The sequence below is a fragment of the Caloenas nicobarica genome, chromosome 4 (genome assembly GCF_036013445.1).
Source record: "Caloenas nicobarica isolate bCalNic1 chromosome 4, bCalNic1.hap1, whole genome shotgun sequence".
NCBI lineage: Eukaryota > Metazoa > Chordata > Aves > Columbiformes > Columbidae > Caloenas > Caloenas nicobarica.
In genome coordinates this window covers 10,365,714-10,379,877 of record NC_088248.1, presented here as the reverse complement: position 1 = coordinate 10,379,877, position 14,164 = coordinate 10,365,714, and the positions used below count along the sequence as shown (strand labels likewise).

The window sequence follows — 14,164 nt, the reverse complement described above, 5'->3', positions numbered from 1 at the left end:
CTATCCAACCCCCCTGCAATGAGCAGGGACGTGTTCAACCAGATCAGGTTGCTCAGAGCCCCATCCAGCCTGGCCTTAAATGTTTCCAGGATGGGGCATCTACCACCTCTCTGGGCAACTTCTTCCAGTATTTTACCACCCTCATTGTAAAAAAATTTTTCCTCATGTCTAGCCTGAACCTCTCCTCTTTTCATTTAAAACCATTACCCCTTGTCCTTTCGTAACAGGCCCTGCTAAGTGTCTGTCCCCATCTTTCTTATAGGCCCCTTCTAAGTATTGAAAGGCCACAATAAGGTCTCCCCCAGAGCCTTCTCTTCTCCAGGCTGAACAACCCAAACTCTCTCAGCCTGTCCTCATAGAAGAGATATTCCACCTCATTTCCAAGGAGTTAAAAAGAGCTGTGCCTGGAGAGGTTTTTTTTTTCCCCTCACTGGAAATAAAGGAAAGCCTGTTGGTTTTCCTAGGAAACTCTAGGATGCTCTTTCTTGCCTTTTACTGAGCCCACACCTTCCCATAACAAAGTCTGTAGTAGGTTTTTAAAGAGACATTTAAGCATGCATGCAAAATATAGTGTAGTCATGCAGGTAAAAAAAATACTAAGAACAGTGTTAAAACAGACACAAATCAATAATGTTGCAGTAAGCATGTCTGATACGGTTACTGTGGGTTCTGCAAGGAATAAAACATGGCCTAGGGATGCCATCTGCACCCTTGTTAGTACCTCATTTGCACCTTTACAAATGCCAGTGTAAGTGCAGTAAAAAAATTGTGTCTGCTCTGACAGCATTTGGTTCCTCAGCTCTCCTCCTGCCTGTCCCAGGAGGACCCTTGTCTGAATGGTGGCTCCATCCTGCTTCCAGGCCTCCCTCACTCTTATCTAGCAGAAGTGTCACTCGTGGGGAGCCGAGGGGCTGCTGCGGGCTGCAGCTGGGCTGGCACTGCCAGCTGACATGTGCCAGGAGAACAGCTGGCATGGTGCTGGAAGGAAGTTACCGCTCCATGGCAGAGAGGACAATATGCATTAAAACTAGAAGTGATTGTCTAGCCTGATACAGGTAATGCGCCCACGCATGTCCAGCCCACGGCTCCAGCGTGAAGCACGCAGAGCTGTGGAGCAGAATAAGCCACTGCCCTTCAGCTCTCAGCAGGTTGCAGGCTCTGGACTAAGCACCACAAGAAGGGAATTACAGGGCATATTTGGAAGGAGGCATTTAGGACGCACATTTTTGCTCTTCATGGGAGCTAGAAGTATCAGAGCAATTTGCTTGTTCCTTTTATTTCTCTTTGATTACGGTGTAATCTTCAGTGTCCTTGTGACATGTGTCTACATATCTTCCACTAGCATCAGCGATCCCATGAGGACCCCGCAGCCCTGAAATTCAATTTTTATGAAGTTATTACATCAGACCATTGGGCACCCTCGGAGATAAGGACTCTCCAGAAGAGATGCCTGACACCAGGATGGTATGCTGTCCACATCGAAAGATGGTTAACTCACTACCCTGCTTCACAGGTAATTTCCAAACTGTTGTATCGCCAAGCTTACCGATTCTCAGAAAGTCTCAAAATCAGTACAGCCTTATCATTAGGGGTGATGGGAAACGCAGATTCGGCAAGATCAGAATATTTGGCAGAAGTGTGTTGATTTTATTGTCTTCTGATGGAAATGGTGCAACAGAAAAATGCTACAAACTGTGCCCACATGGACTTGATGGGGGACTTTGGGGTTTCCTTGCAGAATCAGCCAAGGTTGTTAAGGCTTCAGAGCCCCAAGAAAAAAGCAGCTGCAGCATAAGACACTGTAGGAAGGTTTGACAAATTCATTTAGAAAATGCCAAGGCTTTTTCTAAAAAGAAATTTCATTCTGCTTCCCACTCACTCCTTTTCATAGAAGATTTGTTTGATCCTGATACGGAATTAGCCTCTCTCAGTGTTAGAGCAGAAATTCTTCATTTTGCCCAGTCTTCCTTCAGATGTTTTCTTGAATTGTCTTGTATCATCTTTTGTGTGAAAATTTTACGTAAACACATAGACCTAGAGAATATTCCCATTACTAAAAAAAAAAAAAAAAAATGTTTCTGGATATAAACCTAAAGCAAACATCTTAGTACTATGAAACACATGCATGAGCACTCTTTACCTCTGGATATGATCCATAGCTCAGTTCACATGTGTGCCTATTGTAAGAAAAAGTTGTAAAAGAGTATTTAATGAGCAAGCATAATGAACAAGTATCTCCAGAGATTGTTTTACGTGGGACACGATTTTGCCAAAAGGATGTAGAACTGCATTTTGTCTATTTAGTCAGGGGTCAGGAAAAACAAGAAATATGAGCTTTGTCTTTTTGCAGTCCTCAGTCTCAGCTGTGCTACAAAGAGGAGAAGCAGGTCAATCCCATTTCCAGTAGAAAGGAGAAAGCCTCAGTCATTTACTTACTTCTTTCATCTCTGGTCTTTCTTCTCTTTCATAAATGGGGAGTCCTGCCCAAAGCAGCCGAGCTTGCAGCAAGGGCAGTCCCCAGGCAGCACTACCCTAGGAGCAAACAAGGCACATTCTCCTCATCGGCCACCACATCCCAACTTATTCCTCTGAAGTAGAAGGGGCTGTTCTGGCAAATTCGAAGCATGCAAAGGGTGCCGAACATTCTGTACCCTGTTACCTGTGCTCGTTATCTGCCCTCACTCCATGCTGCTACCTCCTCTCATGAAGATTACTCTCCTCCTGCCATAGCAAAGACCAAATGTAGCCTTCTTATTAAACATGCAGGGGCACATTGACATATTTCATGTAAAACCGGTAACCACTCATGTTTCATAGTTATAGTGATTAATTTTACAAGATACACAACAAAATGCACTTGTTCTTAATAAGGTGCACACAGAGAGTGCACTCATAGTGCTTACTAATGGACACTCAGTAATGTGCATTCAACTCAGCCTGTGCACTCAAAAACTTAATAATTCATAATAAGCCTTCACAATAAATATAAAATACATCCATCCAGAATAGTTATTAGTAATACTGTTGGTACTCTGGTAGACTTTTGATACATTGTCTTAACATTTGCCTGTGGAGGTCAATGTACTTTTACATCACATCAATCTTTAATTAAAAACAAAACAAAAAAAATCCTTTGCTAACTATTTTGCAAGTGTATAAGGTTGATAGTCTGGTCCTAAGTCTCAAATAAATTGCCACAACATCACTTTTGAACATGTAATTGTATAATTTCTGAACATTTAATTCTAAGATATACGTGAGCTTGTTGTTATTTTTCTTATTCCATGCCAGATTTTCTATTGACACATTGTAAACCTTTGCAAAAATTTTACATTCCTTCCTTATCTCTTTTTCTCAGAATTCTCTGAGACTGGGGAAAGAGCAACTTGTGAGATCTATCTCTTGCATTTGAACAATATGCAGACACAGAGTTACAAGGGGCCCATGTATACAAATTCAACATAATAAAGTACAAAACTAAATCTAAAAAGAAATTCATCCATATGATTTTTATTAACTCCGTACAAAGTCACAGGCTAATTTAAATCTATATTGTCACAAACAAGGCCACAAAAAGGAAATAATGTTGTTCTTTTGTAACCTTATTCCTGTTTTTAAATGGCTAGCATATTTACTTCTACAGTTGCTTATTATTGATGGACAGCAGCTAAGAAGTGACCCAGCTACTGTGATGGATGAAGTGCAGAAGTTTCTTGGAGTCTCTCCTCATTACAATTACTCTGAAGCTCTAACGTGAGTCTGTTCCTTTATTATCTGCCCCATATGTGTACACCCCTTCCAAAAACCACACTCCAACAATGATGATTCTGCAAAACTTGTTTGTTGGGGTTTTTTAAGTTATGTTTAACGCTCATCCAGTTTTCCCTTAACTTGCCTACATATAAGAGGTTACAGAATTTAGTTGCATGGTTGCATACATTTCCACATGTAAATTTAGTTTGCACAACATACCGAACAAATGACTGCTCAGTATTTTGTACTAGATGTAGAACGAAGGCCCAGATGCACGTAAAAAACGTTTGCTCTAGTTTGAGTGTTCAATTGGCAATGCCCGAGACTTGTTTTCTCAGGGGACCTAGTTTTGCTTTCATAGCCGTACAGCTTTAAAATGTAGGTTCAGTTGATGAGAGCTGAGCATGTAAGAGCTCAGCACACATTTCCAAATCAGACTGTTGAACATTATGACAGCCTCCAGAAGGTGAAGACCACCTAGTGTCAGGTATGAAAAATTTTGTCTTAAACATTTTTACCACATTCATGTAGGAGCCTAAGGACAGATATTGGGTTGGAAGCATTCAGTATGATAGGACTCACCTGTTTGTGTGGTTTCTTTGCTTGTTTGCTTTAAATGTGGACCAAATATATCATTCCCTAATCTCATTTTCATAAACGGTTGAGCCATTTTTGCTGACTTTTTAGCTGGTGGTAGCCAGGCACATGGCATAGAAAAATTCAGGCAGTACACTTAAAATTCAGTAAAATAATTAGATCCCTAACCTGGAAGTGCAGGGCTCAAGCATAACACCTGGAGTGTGAGGGAAGCTCATAGTTGCCTGTGAAGCACAAAACCGTGAGCAGGCTGGGGTGTTGCTGCCAAAACCATAGGTGCTCTGCAGGGGCCCAAATCAAGGCCCCCTGAACTTAGTGAAAGCCCTTTGATTGACTTCCTGCAGCCTTCAGTTCAGATCTAGCAAAAGCAGCTGCAATAAGCCCAGATCACATTTCTCATCCTCACCACCCAGAGGATAAGGCTTTCCCTGAAAGGGGATTAACGGCCTGTGTGGCACTCTCTCTTTGACATTTTTTCTTCCCCACAGGAAGGCAGAATCTCTGCAGGGGCAGGAGAGGGCTGAGTTTCTCTCTCTCCTCTTAGTCCAGCAGAAAATTGTAAGAAGCTTTTGCACTGAGCCCCTCCATGTGAGGGGCATCGTCTCATCAGAGGCAGAAGCTCTGTACTGGGAGAGGCTGGGGACGTCCGTGGGCTGAGCAGCCTGGTGCTGTGCTGGAGGTTCTCCCAAACCAGTGTGCAGGCACAGAGCACAAGCCCTGGCCACCGCGCAGCCTGCCCATGACTGCACAGGGGGTGGGATGTAGAAAAGCTTGTACCTCACCTTCCCCGCAGGCTGTTCATGGGGAAAATGAGACCATGGACTTCCCACCTACTCCATGCTGTCTCATGTCTGCTCATGATTACTCTTTAATGTTTCCTTCCCTGGGAGGGTTATGACTATATATATATATATATATATATACACATATATATATAAAAAACAGGTATAAAGTGAGAGGTGAGTTCTTGTTTTTCTTTGAGTCTTAAGCATGCTGCCTTGCCAAAATCTTTTTTGAGAGGAAAAATTGTGGATTTCAGAATGTAATTTTTTAAGTCATTGGTTTCTGAAGTGGATGAAATAAAGGAGGAGTTTGAATACGCAGCTGAACTACTGATGTTTGAACAACTGCTGCTGCACATCTGCACTGCCTTCTGCTAGGTTTTTAAAAATACACACCCATATACATATATCTTCCTCTCTGTAACTAAATTAAAGTCAGTGGAGCCACACACGAGGAAAAAATTTGGCCTCTCATATTTGTTTGGGCAGGAAAAAATGGATTGTAAACAGATCTATAAAATTATGCAATCACTGTTTAGAGAAACGAAGAATGCAAATGTACTGTGGAAGCACACACTTCTGTATAGATTTAGGATGGAAGAGAAAAATGCATTAAACGATGTAGTGGCTTCATGTTAGGACTGTCAAAGTAAAAAAGATTGCATAGGATCAGTCCTAGTCATTGTTGCCTAATAACTGTATACCACACATTTTTAAAGTTGGCACAAGGCAGCCTAAGGACACAGTCCTGCAAACAGTAGTGAACAACAAGTTCATCACCCTGAGTAATTACATGAATGTCTTACAGGAGAGTAAAATCAACCCAGGTGGAAGGAAGGCACTGATCAGAACACCTGCCCCTTCCTACCCATGGAAAGAGAGCAGAGAGGAGAGAGAAGCAGGGCTCAGGCACAATCAAATAATGTTGCAAGGCTTTTACACATAATACCATCAACAGAAATACATTGAGATCCCCAGATGAACTGCCAGGAGAGGGAAACTAATCAGTGGTCTTCATGAAGTTCCCACTTGGGCATTGAAAGGATGTTTCCTACCTCTCGCCCACCCATTCTTTTTCACAGGGAGTGACTGAGGCCTTAATTTTTTTAAGTATCTGAACCTAATGAACAGAAAACTAGGACACATAGTTAAAAAAGACCTTTCCTTTTAATCACAGAATGTCCCTACCAAAGCTCTGCTGACTGCTAGGAAGACGTATTTTGTGCCCAGCATCCTCAGAATACTCATGGTCCAGGATAGCATGGGCTGGTGGTCTCCTCCTCTCTTTGTTTTTCTCAGCAGGCAGCAAAGGAGGGAGGCAGGACAGAACCTGGGTTTGGCAAACGGCAGCCAAAATGACACCTCCTCCAGCCCAGCTCCTCACACCATGCGCTGCCCACAGGCACAGCTCCATGTCCAGCCTGTCAAGGGAGATCTTCCCCCAGGGCCATTGCTCAGCCCTTCCTATGGAGATCACCGAGCAGCCCGCAGCCAAGGGAAAATGAGCTTGCTGGAAATTGCTAAGCACTAGAGCCAAAGGAGCAGCAAAACTCTGAGCTTTTTGCATAAAGGAGTAAAGCTGGAAAGCGAGACTAGTCTGGGCGTGGGTGCAGCCAGGCCCTCACAGGCACCCACTCCACCCCTAGCATTGGGTACCCGCTTCCCAATAGATGAGGTGGGCGTCCAGGTTCAGCCCCGCATCTCCCACGGGCTGACACTGCAACCCCGAGGAAGTGTCCTCCTCTCCTTACAGCTGGTTCCTGTCCATGCCATGCGGCCGTGGCCCTATCACCAAATCTGCCCTTGCTGAGAAAGGAAGGGCAAGAGTGTTCCCTGCGTTGGTCGAAGGGCAGAAACATAACGGCGTCTGGAGGAAAGGTTTCTGCTGACTGCTTTAAAAAGCCCACTTGTAACTTTAGCCTTAAGGCTATCACTATTTTAAATAAATACTTCCATTGTACCCAATTATGTTTTCAGGAGTTCTGAAAGTTTCCTAATACCCGAACGCAGTGGGTTGAATTCAGCCTGAGCTGTCTTACCCTCTTTTCCCCTATGCAAATTTGCACATTCTCTTAATAATGTTCAATATGCTCCTTCTGAGGCAGAAATATTGTTTGAGAGAGAGTTCTGCAGTTTTCCTTTTACCCAGCACACTATATTGCTTCTTCTCTTGGGAAATTACTGCAAGACAGCTAAAGTACTTCACTGTACAATGAGCAGATGGGAAAGGCGCAAGTAGAGATAAATCTATGATCAATATATTCATTTAATCAATGATTTATTTATTTTTAATTGATACAGCTACTGAGACAATTTAGGGAACCCAGGTCAGGCCTGAAATAAGAGACTGGGCAAGAAAAACAGGTGAAAAAGGTTCACCCTTCTCCAGAAATTAGTTCACTTATGTGTAGCAGTAAATTGCGGGTGCGCCTGTGTCATAAGGATAAACCCAGGGCGAAAGGTAGTCTGTAACTAATTAACTCTGTGTTCCAGCCAATTATACTTCATCCTTTTCAAACATCTGCTGAATAGCAGAAATGTGAACCTTTTCAATGTTTTATGCATGCTGCAATCCCTTAGCAATAAATTCAAAACGCTGCATGTTGTTCATTCCTTAGTGAATATGTTTTAATGCCTTAATCTCTAATTCCTATATCTTTGAATTTTAGACATCAAAATCAAATTGCATATTTCAGATAAGACTGCTAAGGCAGTGTTTGTGTTATAATGCAGTCTTTGGAATGAAAATTTTATTTAGATCTAATGATATGGAACAAACAGCTTCTCAGGTGCAGTTAAATTATCAACAACTAATCAGCAGTTCTTTCAGAAGACCTAAATGTGGCTTATTTCACTCAAAAATCAACATAAAACATTTCAATATTATATGTCTCATCTTTTCATAGTTATGCAACAATCACACTTCTGTAGAAATAGACTTATGGATTGAGTCTGTGCCTGTTGAAGTCAACAAAAAGATCCGCTTGACCCTTTTAACCCCTCTCACCTTGACAGTACTGACCTGCAACAGCATCAGCTCCAACTGGCCAAATGGAGAGCTTTCCCTGAGCACAGCTGATAATGTTCTTGAGAATATAGCGCATAAAATTCCAGGAAAAGAGGCAATTAGTATTTTTTTCAACAAAACTTTCTTTGTTCAAGTGTCAATTGGTCAAAACATTAGCAACCTGCAGGGATACACAGAGCAGTTTGACATGAATGAAATCTCTGATCAAAACCAGACAACAAAATATGAGTCGCAGTCTGGAGCAGAGCCACATAAGATCCTTGAGACTGAGGCTGAGGACTTTTACTGACATCCTATGGGTCAACACTTAAAACTTGTACTTTATATGCTGGACTAGTAGAATAAAAATTACGTAGTGCGGGTAAAGTGAAATCTAAAAAACAACTTGCCTTGAGCCACTCTCACGGCAAATTTGTGGAACATATAAATACTCAGAGCTGCACAACAGAGGAAAGCTTTTCCCCACTCTGTCCTCAGTATTTCAGTGATCTAAAGAGATGTATGCAGCAATCATCTTTGGCTAACACTGATGGTTTAGTATCCAGAGATTCTTCTGTAGTTAGATATTTCAAAAAATATAATCCTTTATAGGTTTGACCCTCAGAAAGGCTTTTGGTGCCAGTTGTTGGAAGGAGGGAAAACAAAGTGCCTGGGAAAAAGCAAAGGTCGAAAATACCCACCAATGGACCAAGAGGTAAGCGCTTTCCAGAGATTTCACTTAACATTTTTTAATAGGGACCCTGCGTCTGACTCCTAAAACAAACACGTTCTTCTTTTTTTTTTTTTAATTATTTTCACGGACTTGATATTTTTAAAAATCAGAAACTTTTAATGACCTTTGAGTGACGGGAGATTAATTGCCTCCTCTTAAGGGATTCTCTATGTGAGCAGTGCGTAGCTCTCAGGAGGTCACCACGCTGCGGCACAAATGCATGCTGAAAACTGGGATCATGTGGGTGTCCTTGTTTGACTGTTGGTTTTTTTTCACCCTTCTCAGTCTCGAGCGTTTCTGTCAAGCTACTACAGAGACCACAACGTGGAATTGTCCAAGCTGCTGCACAGGCTGGGGCAGCCCCTGCCCTCCTGGCTGAGACAGGAGCTGCAGAAGGTCAGGTAGCACGCAAGGGCAAGGGACCCAATAAGGACGATTTCCTTCACTGTCAAACCCCTTGCTTCTCCGACTCACTTGTGATCGTCAGTAGAGGACCTCATGAATAATGCTGTTTCTATTAAAAAGAAAAAAAAAAAAGCAACCGACAACTGTTTGTATGCACGCGCTGACAATTATTAGCATCAACCCCTTTTGTCAGCTTCCGGGAGACAATACAGAGCTACGTGACATTACTCTTTATCTGGACCGGGATTCGTGCATAGCCTAATTCATCTGTTCACCAGGAAGTACCAGAAACTCTGTGTAGGACGGATTGACTTCATTGTACATGACAAACTGCAGTCTGTCAGGACACAAGCAAAGGATGGGAGCATCTCTCGCTGGATTGTGAGGTTGGTCATCCATTGGGGTTTTTCCACATTTGTTTTTGCTCTTTTTTCCACCCAACCCGGCAGGTTTTCCTATCATTTTATGGGTGGATATTCAGCATTTTGCAGTCAGGATTCCTAATGGTTATGATATATGTAGTATTCATGTATTATCATTGCTTTCTCCACAGAAAGAGGTGGTCTAAATTCTTGCCTAACTTCCTTGGGACTCCTGTAATAACTGACGACAGTCTATGCTCTTTCTTTTGATTTGTTTGAGGTTTGGTGGGTTTTTTTTCCTTCACAAGAAGGTGTGTCCTTATTTACTGGAGCCGTGTGGGTTGTTGAGGTGCAAGGCAGTGAGGTGGCCCTTCTCCCAGATCCCAGTGAAATCTACTCCCTGTCTTTTGGACACGGCTAATTTACCACCCTCATAAGGTTTTTTATTGCATCTCTTGGGTTCCTACAGCAACTGTGACAGAGCTCTGAGATGTAAAATCATTTCAAGTATTTTGCCACAATGCCATAGGGCTCTTTAAAACACTACCAAAGCCTCCTAAACTCTAAGCAGGCCACGCAAGCAGTGTACTGACCTAATATCGACAATTTTGTTTCTATTTGGAAAGCAAGCTTTTTGCACTGAAGCCTTCAAAGTAAGAAATTAGTTTAGTCATGTAGGTGCCCAGTCTGCAATCTATTACAGGGAAAACAAACAAACAAACAAACAAACAAACACCTTTAACAACCAAAGGTATTTTTTAAGGTTTTGAAAAAACTAGTGTCTGTTGAAGAATAAACTCTTTCCACAGACTTTAACTGAGTTGAAAGGACAAGTATATCCACTATATATCACATATGCATATATGATGCATATATTTTTATGCGTGCATATCTACCTATTTGGATCAGACATCAACTTAATTTTAAATATATGCTTTTTGTTCCTTTAGGTAAATGAAAAAATGAAATGGTGGATTACCAAAAATAGGCTATTATGAACTGTGCTTCCTCCTCAGATCAGTGTGGACAAGGTCAATGAGACTGGGCCGAAACACACTGGGAAATTTAAGCTGGGTGAACAAATCATATTTAGGCATTTTAGCCTTGTAACACTTTTTCTTCAAGAAAAAAAAATGCTGACAAAGCCTTGCTGCATGTTCTTTATGCAGCACAAAATGGAGCAGGTTTCAGTTTTCAAACTTCCCCATCTTAGTTCCTGGGCACAAGCCATTTCAGGTGCTGCAGAGGCTTTGTGCTTTCCCTCCCCATGAATTTGACGCTTCGCTGCCAGGTCAGGAAACAGAACTGGAGGGTGAGGTTGCACCATGAATTCAGACTAGCGAGAGATAGCCTTGGGGAGCGCAAATTAGTGCAAATCACGGACTGTGGTATCAAAGGACACTTAGATTAATTCATTTAGGCTTCCAACCAGTTGATACATGGAGATGTCTATCTTCGCGCTTCCAGACTCCTAAAACATGAGACTGTCCACCAAGACCATGACACTAGGTTATTTTGGACTGGCAAGTCCAGTGCTTCCCGGAGCGATCCTGGTGCCACCCGTCCTGTTCCCAGCTGGGCGGTGGTGGCACTTGCCGGCCAGTGTCCTCTGACACCACCCATCTCCACAGCTTTTCTTTGGCCTCCACCTCTTTCCTCCACCACTGCCCATCTAAGCGTGCCTGGCTGTTTCTTCTCTCTGTACCATTTCAGCACTTTTCCCGGTCCCGCACTGCCCTGGTCCATGTACCTCATTCACGCAAGGAGCCGGCGCTGCCCTCCTTGGCCCCACACACACAGAGGAGATGTCGAGGTGTAACCAGCACCAAGTCCCCGCAGAGCCCTTTCTGCTCCTGCTCTCCACCTCAGCCCTTGCTCCATCAGCAGGAGGACCCAGGGCAGGGGTGGGAAGAGCCCAAGGACAGGTCCCTCCTGCCCAGCCCCACCAGTGCTGCACCAGCCTGCGCACAGCACAGAAAAGCCCAAAAGACAAGTGTTACCCTGTCTCATGTTTGCTTTTAAATACTGAGATGGGATTAATCTCACGTAAGTGAGACATCCACTTTATTTTGTAGGTGATGGAGGGAAATAGGGCTTCTAGGACATCATTCATCTGATCACAAAGCAGACTTCTTAAATGAGCGAGATTAATCTTGCCTCTTCGTCTCTATTGATTGTAAAAGGACAATAGGCAGCTTGTTCAGAGGAAGAACTCAGCTGTGTAGGTCTAAAATTAGGTGAGCTGAAAAGGACACGGCATTTTATCTCACAGCGATAGTTGTTGAAGATGAGAGGGAGCTAGGTGGATCTGAGGGAAGGTTATCTTTTTTTTTCATATTCTTGAAGTAATTTTCCTAGTTCTTATATTTCAACTCTTCAAAACAAGATAGGGCAATCTAAAGGCCAAATAAAGGGAACATTATGTGTATCTTTCTGGGGTTTTTTGTTGTTGGTTGGTTGGTGTTTGGGGTTTTTTTGGTTGTGGGGGGAAGTCGGTTACATGCTTTGTTGCAAATTCACGCTCTTTTAGCACCGATCACACCAAAGACGACTAGTCTGTTGGGAGTTTTGCATAAGTAAGGTTTGGTCAGAGAAGAATATCTCAATCAAACTTTGATAAAATTTTAGCTGTTAAAATGCATTAAAAGTGCCTCATCTTTAATTAAAAGATGAGTTCATAACTTCTTGACTAAAAGCAAAATAAACATAAAATTGGTTTCAGGAGTTTTTAAGGATATAAGGCAAATGCCTTAATATCTGGAAGATTCTTTCTTATTCTTAACTCTTTTTTTGTAAATGAAAATCTAAGTCTTTCCAACTCTCAGCTCTGTAATAGCATCATGTCCTTAAAACACACTGGACATTTTTATACCTCCTTGTTATTTTTTAAGTTTGAATGGGCATCACATTTCTGAGAGATCTCGTGTTCCATTGAAAACTGACATTTGAAGTGACTTCATTATGTGTCGTATAAAGATGAAATAACAGTATTTCAAAGCTTCATTCCTTCCACTTGTAATAAGATCCATCAACACAGAATTTCTCTAGACCACCGTATTACAGAGAAGCCTGTGTGAACTAACTGTAAATGATCTCTATTTCTTTTATGCCTTTCATATTGCTGACCACATAATTGTTGAGATTCTTAAAGACCAGCAAAACAAACGCAATAAAAATGAAACATTTATTCACAGCAAGGGGGCTGTAGCTGGGAAAGATACTGCTGGCCCTTCTTTCCTGTTCATAAGCTGCAGGATTCATCTCCACAAAACCTCCATGTGGTGCAGGCTGTAAATCAGTAGGAGTTTTACATACTGAAGACCTGCAGCTGTAGTTTGCTCCCATTCCCCTGCAAATACTGATTCCTGCAAAGGTTTGAGGGAGCTTTGCCGCACCGAGGACCTGACTTACTGCCTGTGGAGACCAGCAGGAGTCTTTGTATTAATTCCAGCACATTCTGGCTGGCCCCCCGGGGCCGGTTTCATAAGGCACGACCCATGTGGTTCAAGCACCACGTAGCCCTATCACTGCTGGAAATCCATCACTAGTTTGATTTCTGTTACCGAGTGGCAATTTCTTCCCCCGCTCCCACCTTCTCGGTCGGTGCTGTGCCATGGTCGGGGCCCCCGGACCTGCTGCAAGCCATCCCCACCATCTCTGACCTTGTCACACCATGTGGGTCTCTCGCCATCCCATCCTCCTGCCTCAAAGACTATGAGAAATAGAAAACCCTATGGACTGACGCAGGTGTCAGGGTCTGTGGCAGCATATTTGATGATTAAAGCAGGACTCCAACCCTCATAAAACTGAGCTCGTATAATCGAGGCTGTCTTTGAGCGAGAAGCAATCAGAACGGAATCCAAAAACTTCTAAATTATGCATTGACCTCTCAAGGTCTAAAATAAAGTTGCCGGATTAACTGCTCATAGATGTTTTCTAATAAAACAAATTTTCCCTCTGATAGGGAATCAGACTGCTGAGCGCCCCCAAAACAAATTAAGATGGCAGAATTATAAATTCTTGGGGGAGGAAAATGTTGCGTAATGAAAGTGCTGATGGGTCTAGACTCTCCGATGTGATAACAAGGCAGCGGGGACATGCCCTGAATACAAAAGCAAAGGCTGAATATTTTCCCTTTCCCTCACCCTTCCTCCTCTTCCTTCCCATTCATGTTAAATTTTGAGCCAACATACTGCATCTGAAAAGCACGTGATAGACAGAGCTTGCAAGACAGGGGAAAGCTATTAATATCCAGAATGATCAGCTGAGAATAATTTGGGTACAAGGTGCTTATTTCACCCAAGCTGGGCCACCTTAGAGTTAGACATCAAGTCCAAGCTAGTCATTTAGTTTCCATCAGTAACAAATTACGTTTATAATGAGTTTAATATTGATGTTTATAATAGGTGTGTGAGAGTGTGACAGCTGCGTAAAACAGGTATAGTCTAGGTATATAAATCAGCAGAGACTCAGTGTCTAATTTTATTGTAGTTAAGATTAAGTTTACTGCTGGTGTCAGGAGAAT

General features: G+C 42.5%; 1 protein-coding gene across 1 annotated transcript in view; it reads left to right on the top strand.

Moving 5' to 3' along the window:
• The window catches only part of LOC135988121 (bifunctional heparan sulfate N-deacetylase/N-sulfotransferase 4), an 87,058-nt gene extending 77,781 nt beyond the window's left edge, over positions 1-9,277 (top strand). The window contains exons 10-13 of the mRNA XM_065633799.1: positions 1,343-1,513; positions 3,644-3,753; positions 8,752-8,854; positions 9,158-9,277. Of these exons, the coding sequence (XP_065489871.1) occupies positions 1,343-1,513; positions 3,644-3,753; positions 8,752-8,854; positions 9,158-9,277 (504 nt within the window). The remainder of the gene's footprint in view (positions 1-1,342; positions 1,514-3,643; positions 3,754-8,751; positions 8,855-9,157) is intronic.
• The last annotated feature ends 4,887 nt before the right edge of the window (positions 9,278-14,164 follow it).